Raw genomic sequence first — 9106 nt, 5'->3', positions numbered from 1 at the left:
TGGATACAAAATTGGATTGACGACAGAAGACAAAGGGTAGTTGTAGAGGGTTGTTTTTCAAACTGGAGGCCTGTGACCAGCGGTGTGCCTCAGGGATCGGTGCTGGGTCCGCTGTTATTTGTTATTTATATTAATGATTTTGATGAGAATTTAGGAGGCATGGTTAGTAAGTTTGCAGATGACACCAAGATTGGTGGCATTGTGGACAGTGAAGAAGGTTATCTAGGATTGCAACGGGATCTTGATAAATTGGGCCAGATGGAGTTTAATTTAGATAAATGTGAGGTGATGCATTTTGGTAGATCGAATCGGGCCAGGACCTACTCCGTTAATAGTAGGGCGTTGGGGAGAGTTATAGAACAAAGATCTGGGAGTACAGGTTCATAGCTCCTTGAAAGTGGAGTCACAGGTGGATAGGGTGGTGAAGGCGGCATTCAGCATGCTTGGTTTCATTGGGCAGAACATTGAATACAGGAGTTGGGATGTCTTGTTGAAGTTGTACAAGACATTAGTAAGGCCACACTTGGAATACTGTGTACAGTTCTGGTCACCCTATTATAGAAAGAGTACAGAAAAGATTTACTAGGATGCTACCGGGACTTGATGGTTTGACTTATAGGGAGAGGGTGGATAGGCTGAGACTTTTTTCCCTGGAAAGTAGGAGGTTTCGGGGTGATCTTATAGAAGTCTATAAAATAATGAGGGGCATAGATAAGGTAGATAGTCAAAATCTTTTCCCAAAGGTAGGGGAGTCTATAACGAGGGGACATAGATTTAAGGTGAGAGGGGAGAGATACAAAAGGGTCCAGAGGGGCAATTTTTTCCACTCAAAGGGTGGTGAGTGTCTGGAACGAGCTGCCAGAGGCAGTAGTAGAGGCGGGTACAATTTTGTCTTTTAAAAAGCAGTTGGACAATTACATGGGTAAGATGGGTATAGAGGGATATGGGCCAAGTGCAGGCAATTGGGACTAGCTTAGTGGTATAAACTGGGCGACGTGGACATATTGGGCCGAAGGGCCTGTTTCCATGTTGTAAACTTCTATGATTCTATTCTATTACCATAATCTCATGCACAAGGTTAGTCAAACCACAATGTTAAACATGAAAACTGTCAGGAATAGAGACCAGGACAATTCTTGCTGGTTAGTATTACAAAGTAAATACAGGCAAAATGGGACACAGGCCCCATCTACCACAATACTGAGTTTCACATGTTGACAACGAGGAGGGCAAGTGATTAACTAAGGACTACTAAATATATGTGCCAAGATTAGATTTGAGGGGAATTTTAAAAAAACTGTATCGCAATTGTTTTATATTTACACAATCTCCACTTTCCTGGAGCAACACCACTTACTTTGAAAACAGTATTTTATTTTGTGAAATACATACTTAAAAATTCAATTTGTCTTTCAGGAATAGACAATTGTAAAGCACTCAGGAGGATTAAAAAGTCAAATAGTTACAGTGTTTTGTAATATTACAATTTCAACAGTAGCAGTAAACAGGACAATATTTGCTGGTCTGTTCACCCCACACTTAATGGAGGAAAGTGAAAATGAAAGTGATCCAGGTTCAAAATGATAACCCAAGACAAAATAAAATCATAAAAAAAGACAGTCAAGAATTAAGATGTGGATAAAACAGACAGCACACGTTAGAGTGGAATATTACTCAATGGAAAAGTTGCATTGTTCCCTGAATTGTAAGTATTTAGTGGCAAGAAGTTTTAGCCTGCACCATTAAGCATTATGATATTTAATAAAGATTTGGTGCATTTAACACAGATTTGGTACATTTTGTAAACAACTTTAAGATGCCTGAATCAACCAGACCTTGTAGTGCAAATTGCATTAGTACATTTGCTTTTCATTGAATACAAATTCGTTAGCTAGACAAAATGTTAAATCTGTTCCCTAGATCTGCGATATGTTTAATTTCTAATGTTGGAAGCCAGCTCACTTTTTGCCGCGTTTACTTGCAAAACGAAATGATCACATTATGTCAAGATTAGATAGTTCAAGCTCGCCATTTTCCTCAGTAAGAGCATTCCACATGTCTTCAGTTTGCTTTATTGCTGAAGGATCATTACTGTAGTTCAGCTGATTTGCATTCCACATGCCTACGCCACGGAGACCAAATTTCTTCACGATAGCTGACTTCATTGAAATGCTCTGTGGATCATCATACCAGACCTCATGATATGTATTATCAACCTGCCATAAGAAAACAAAAGGAGTGTTACACAGATAGGAGCTAGGGGTTTGGGTCAATGCACAGTTCGAGACAGTGCTGAAAATCTTCAGCAGCACTAGTTAAAATACACCAAACTCATACTTGCATTAAAAGATGAGCTTAGGTGGGCTGAGGAAAAGGTAAAAAGATGGATTGTTCCATACCTTAGTTGAAATGGATTATGAAAACCACTGCAATCTTACTTGAACTGTAAGTAATCTGCAAAGTGTCTTAGTACATTTACACATCACACCTGATTAGGAATCAAAATAGAAACTAATTTTAAGAAAGTCTGACCACTGATCCTTCATTGCGAACACAGAACCTCGAATCTGAATAAATGTCAATTTTAATTCTTTAAATTACTAAAACTGGCAAAAATCAATGAAAACTTCCTTGAAGTTACACTGTGGGATAGAGTATAAATGATCTAACAGGCTAAACACTGTCAAAATAGAGCCAAACTACTCATCTGATTGAATTAAGCGTTCGTCTAACAACCCACAGCATAATTTCAAGCCAATTACACAACTACGTCACTGCACTTCATAGTACCTTATTGTCTGAAACACTTTGGGATGATTCAGAGAGACAACATATAAAGCAGAATATAAATGCCATTCTTTAGCTTCTGTTAGATTGCAAGCCTGGATCAAACTTGAGGATAGTGTAGCCTGTCCTCGTGTAAACTGGTCGCACTGTGGCTTTCGCTATTCTGTGCGAATGATGTTGTAAGAATATTGGAAATAGGGAAAATGGACATCTTTTTCTTAAAGATGCTAACCATCATGCTCTGCAGGTTGTGCTGCTTTTTTTCTGATTCGTAAACTGTTAATCTCTGACTAGTAACTGATCTTTGTTCCGCTCGTTGTGAGGCAAGGCAGCTACGTGACCCAAAAAGCAGGTCAATAATCCAAAGATAGCGATAAGACCATGACTATGACCATGATGAGCTAGCTAAACGAGCGCGGTCAAAAACTGGCCAACTTGAAGAGATACCTTGCAATGGGTCTTGTGGTTAAACGAGTAATGTTAAAACGAGCTGACCATCTTGAATTCTTTGAAAAACAACTTTGTTAATCTGTAAGGGCCTTGAGTGTTGTTCGCTAGATGGTGCGAATTTCCTGCTTTTGCGGGGGTGGGGGGAAAACGGGACATGAAAATCCAACGTCTTTTGGGCTCAGGGCAGAGGAATCAGCGAAGTCCACCCAACTGTCGAAAGAACACTTAGCGGTCTGAATACAACAGAACACCTGACTATCAGAAGATAACCTCACTGTTGGAAAATCGACCATTTCCCCAACTTAATTACAACTTCTGCCCAGAGATCAAATGAGGTAATATTGTTTTGATCTTTGTTGCCTAAATATTTGATACCTTTACATGTTTGATTTGACTATTAATAAATGAGACATTACCAATTGATGTCATGTCCAAATCGGTTACAAATTGGCGAGTCAGGCAGGAGGTGACTAACTAATGATTTTGTGAACACTAAACAAACACCAAAAAAGGGAAAAATGTTAAACATTCAACAGACTTAACTTGATCACAAAAGACACAAATTGTTCAAATTCCGGAAGTATTTTGTTTTAGTACAAGTCATCATGGCAAGTGTCCACAAAATATTAGAAAAGAAGCTAAAGGGGGCCATAAGAACATAAGAAATAGGAGCAGGAGGCCTTACGGCCCCTCGAACCTGTTCCATCATTCAATAAGATCATGGCTGATTTTCGATCTCAACTCCACTTTCCTGCCCGATCCCCCTAGAATATACTCAACCACTGAGTATCCACAGTCCTCTGGGGTAGAGAATTCCAAATATTCGGAACCCTCAGTGAAGAAATTCCTCCTCATCTCAGACCTAAATGTCCGACCCCTTATTCTGAGACTATGTCGCCTAGTTCTAGACTCTCCAGCCAGGGGAAACAGCCTCTCAGCATCTACCTTGTCAAGCCTTATATGTTTCAATGAGATCCCCTCTCATTCTTCTAAACTCTAGAGAATACAGGCCCATTCTACACGATCTCTCCTCATAGGTCAACCCTCTCATCCCAGGAATCAATCTAGTGAACCTTTGTTGGACTGCCTCTAAAGGAAAGTATATCCTTCCTTAGGTAAAGAGACCAAAACTGCACACAGTACTTCAGGTGAGGTCTCAACAAAGCCCTGTACAATTGCAGCAAGACTTCCTTACTTTTGTACTCCAACCTGCTTGAAATAAAGGCCTACATACCATTTGTCTTTCCAATTGCTTGCTGTACTTCATGTTAACTTTCTATATTTAGTGTACAAGGACACCAACATTTAATAGCTTCACACCATTTAAAAAAAATCAATTTTTTCTATTTTTGCTACCAAAGTGAATAACCTCACATTTCTCCATATTATACTCCATCTACCACCACCTTGCCCACTCACTTAACCTCTTAATCTCCCTTTGCAGACTGTCACTCACTTAACCTGTCAATCTCCTTTTGCAGACTGTGTCCTCCTCACAGCTTACTTTTCCACCTAGCTTTGTATCGTCAGCAAATTTGGAAAAATTACACTTAATATAGATTGTAAATAGCTGAGGCCCAAGCCACGTTCCTTGCCGCACCTCACTAGTTACAGCCTGCGAACCCGTTTATTCCTACTCTGTTTTCTGTCCGTTAACCAATCCTCTATCCATGCTGGTATATTACCCCCAATCCCATGAGCCCTTATCTTGTGCAACAACCTTTTATGTGGCACCTTTTCGAATGACTTTTGAAAATCCATATACTACATCCACTGGTTCCCCTTTATCTACCCTGCTAGTTACATCCTCAAAAAAAAACTAATAAATTTGTGAAACACAATTTCCCTTTCATAAAACCATGCTGACTCTGCCTAATCACGTTATGATTTTCTAAGTGCCCTGTTACCACTTAATAATGGATTCCAGCATTTTCCAGACGACCTATGTCAGGCTAACTGGCCTGTAATTCCCGGTTTTCTCCCTCCTTTCTTGAATAGCGGTGTTACATTTGCTGCCTTACAATCCACTGGGACCGCTCTAGAATCTAGGAAGATCACAACCAATGCATCCACTATCTCTGCAGCCATCTCTTTTAGAATCCTAGGATGTAGGCCATCAGGTCCAGGGGATTTGATGGCTTTTAATCCTATTAATTTCTCTAGTACTTTTTCTTCACTAATATTAATTACTTTAAGTTCCTCACTCTCATTAGAACCTTAGTTCCCCACTATTACTGGTATGTTTTTTGTGTCTTCTGTGAAGACAGATACAAAATATTTGATTAACATCTCTGCCATTTCCTTATTCCCCATTATAACTTCTCCTGTCTCTGCCTCTGAGGGACCCACGTTTACTTTCGCTACTCTCTTTTGTTTTACATACTCGTAGAAGCTCTTATAATCTGTTTTTATATTTGCTAGTTTACTCTCATTCTATTTTCTCCCTTATCAATTTTTTAGTCATCATTTGCTGGTTTCTAAAATTCTCCCAATCCTCAGACTTACTACTTTTCTTAGCAACATTATAAGCCTCTTGTTATATAAGGGCTAAGGAAGGGCTACCCCCACCCCCTTTTCCATTTTGTCTGTCTCTTCAAAACGTCAAGTACCCTGGAACATTTAGTTTTCAACCTTGGTCACCTTGCAACCACATCTCCAATGGCTACTAGATCATATCCATTTATCTCTATTCGTGCCATTAATGAGTCTATCTTGTTACAATGCTTCGTGCATTCAGATAAAGTGCCTTTAATTTTTTTAACCATTTTTCCCTGCTTTGACCTTACTCGCTGCTGCTCTATTACCATTAAACTCTGTCCCTTCCCGTCACCCTCTGCTTATCTTTACCCAAATCGCTACACCGCTCTATTGCCTTGACCTTTCCTCTTTAGATTTCTAAAATTTCCCCTCACCTGATTTCCTTCCCTCTTTCCCCTTTCCCCCCCCCCTTTTAGTTTCAAGCCCTAGTTATTTGATTCACCAGGGCACTGGTCCCAGCCGGGCTTAAGTGGAGCCCGTCCCAACGGAACAGCTCCCTCTTTCCCCAGTACTGGTGCCAGCGCCCCATGAATTGAAACCTGTCTCCCACACCACTCTGAGCCTTGCATGTAACTCTCTGATCTGTGTGACCCTATGCCAATTTGCACATGATTACCACCTTTGAGGTTCTGCCTATTAATTTAGGCCCTAGCTCCTCAAACTCAGCAGAATCTCATTCTTAGTTCTATCTATGTCGTTAGTTCCTACGTGGACCACGACAACCGGATCCTCTCCCTCATGCTCCAAGTTCTTTTCTAGCCGCAAGGAGATATCCATAACCTGGCACCGGGCAGGCAACACAGCCTTCGGGACTCTCGGTCACGGCTGCAGAGAACAGTGTCTATCCCCGACTATACCATCCCCTACCACATTCTTTTTTACTCCCCCCACTTGAATGGCCTCCTGTACCACGGTGCTGTGGTCAGTTTGCCCATCCTCCCTGCAGTCCTTGCTCTCATCCAAGGGTCCAAGGAACCTTTAGAAATCGATCTCCAAAATTGTGGAGAAGGATGAGGTCCATGAGATGGCCACAGAATGGGTCGAAGATCAAGTCTGAAATCAAAAGGTGGCGGCGAGAGTTGGCGAAAGGACCCTTGTGGGCGGCTGATTTGTGTGCACTCGAGTGAGGAATGTATTAAAATAATTTAAAAAAGAGGAAGATGGGAAATCACTCAGAGGAAACCAAGAGACAGATGAAAAAAAAGACAGGCAGACGAAAACGAAAGGTTGAAAGAACATCTGACTGATACTGGAGAGTTCACAGTTGGAGGCTAAAACTGCGACAGGGACTACAGAGTCAGAAACTATTACAAGAGAGATAGACTTAGAGAAAAATGGGAGACTAGAGTCGGAACTCGCCGACTGTAGAGGGGCTTTAAGGGAGATTATATGACGACCTATAAATTTGGTAGACCACACACAGTGTAACTTAATGATTCAGGAGTTAAAGGGGCAAACTGAGCCAACAAGGTGCTGTGGAGGCTGCTGTAACTTGGAGTCATTGCAGGAAGAAAGGTCGTAAGATCAGGTGTTTCAGATGTCAGAAAATGGGTCATTATGCCGTAGACTGCCGGAGTAATGTAGCATGCAACCCCTCCTACCCGAAAAACAATGAATGAAATCAGATAATAACGCCTCAAAAACCAGGAGGGGGTAAAACAAAAATTAGATAAACTAATAACCTTCCTGACTATCCAACAACAGAAACAGACAACAGTTCCAAGAACAGTTGAAAGTTAAGATAGTATATGTACAATGACCCAAACGGGTGGTAATGGAGATGAGATAGACGAGGAAGGGTTGGCGGGGGAGGGACTGCAAACTATCGCTCCCCACACAACACAATGACACAAGAGGGCAATGATGAGAATAATAGATTGTGAAGGCTTAGATGAGGACATCGAAATGGAACTCACAGAAGTCAAAAGAATCATTTAAGCAAACCCAAAGTGTGTTACAGAATAAAAGACCAGAAGGGAGAGAGGCAGTCACACAGGTTCTAGAAAGCGAATCAGGAGACTCGAACTCCCGGCTGGTTCCCCAGTTCCCACTTTCCATTCACTATACCCCATCCTCCCAGCAAGAGGAGGAGAAAACTTTTAAAGAGAGCCAATACAAGCCTGATAAATGGTCTTTCCCACGTGAGATTTTAAATCAGTACAAAATTGAGTTAAGTAGGAAACATCAGATTGAAAATTCAGATGATTTAAAACGGGGGATAAAGATAAACAGGGAAGATTCAGTCTCCTACTGTGACAAGCTACTGGATTTCTCTTGTTTTTAGTGTAACTATCTTAGTGTGTTGCACTCTGCAGCATGCAGACTGCAGCTGGCTCCATTTCCTCTTTTTTCACAAAACTGTGGCAGCGATTACCCTTTTATAGTTCCGGTCGTTCATTATAAGCATTTCAAATCGTTGTTTTCTAAGCGTAGTACCACTTAATTGAACAAGGAGTCAAGAGTTTGGAGAATTATTACAGTTACAGGACTATGTCCTATTTTATGTCTGAGAGATTGGCAATCTAATCAATTGTTTTCTTTTCAATCCGGCAAAGTTTCTTTAAATTTAGTTGAAGTCTGCCTGAGTATTAAGCTGCTGTGATGAAGCTGGCTCCACCACCTTTTCAGTCTGTACTGCAAAGAAGTTTTAAAATCACGTTGCCTTACGGAATTAGTTCCACATTTGGGACGACTTTGACTCTGTGGGTCTACAGCTGTTCAAAGGGGGAAGTTAGTTGATAGCAAAGTACATAGCGGCCAAGACAACAGGCAGTTGAGACATCAGGTCAAGATTGTGTAGGGTGCTCTACTTCAAGTCTCCAAAGAAACTGAAGGCGGAAAAATAATTCTTTGTGCTTCCCTCACAGATGAAGCAAAATGGACAATGTGATATTAATTACATTTATTATTGGGGGATATACGACAGGGGGTTTAGAAATTGTAAAATGTACCATAAGTGAATAATGTCCAATTTACGGTACGGTGGTAAATGGCCACAAGAGACATGCAGATAAAATGGGAACGAGGGGGATAGATAACACATCAGGGGTAGAAAGTAGACCAGAGAAGGGCATCTTCAGGACAAGACAATTATAGTCGGACGCTGTGGGATGGGCAGGTGGGGTAACGGGGTATTCGGAACAGTAATGTCAATTTGGAATTGGGTAGAAGTTGAGACTATGAAGAAGCAAGCGTGTCATTATGAACATGCGCGGGCCAAACTGGTTGATGCACCAATCCTAAACGCAATCAACGAGCACAGGAAGAATATATCGCCTAATACATGCACAACATTGCTAAGTTTTTCTCGCAGATGCAGGATAAAATAAAT

The 9106-nt window shown here is 41.1% G+C and overlaps 1 protein-coding gene across 1 annotated transcript in view; it reads right to left on the bottom strand.

The window, feature by feature from the left end:
- Positions 1 to 1353: 1353 nt before the first annotated feature.
- The window catches only part of LOC137325107 (di-N-acetylchitobiase-like), a 28387-nt gene continuing 20634 nt past the window's right edge, over positions 1354 to 9106 (bottom strand). Inside the window, exon 7 of the mRNA XM_067989824.1 lies at positions 1354 to 2216. Coding sequence (XP_067845925.1) covers positions 1995 to 2216 — 222 coding nt within the window. The 3' untranslated portion in view covers positions 1354 to 1994. The remainder of the gene's footprint in view (positions 2217 to 9106) is intronic.

The sequence above is a fragment of the Heptranchias perlo genome, chromosome 9 (genome assembly GCF_035084215.1).
Source record: "Heptranchias perlo isolate sHepPer1 chromosome 9, sHepPer1.hap1, whole genome shotgun sequence".
Lineage (NCBI taxonomy): Eukaryota > Metazoa > Chordata > Chondrichthyes > Hexanchiformes > Hexanchidae > Heptranchias > Heptranchias perlo.
Note: the sequence above shows the minus strand (reverse complement) of the source record. Positions and strands in the feature narration are given on the sequence as shown.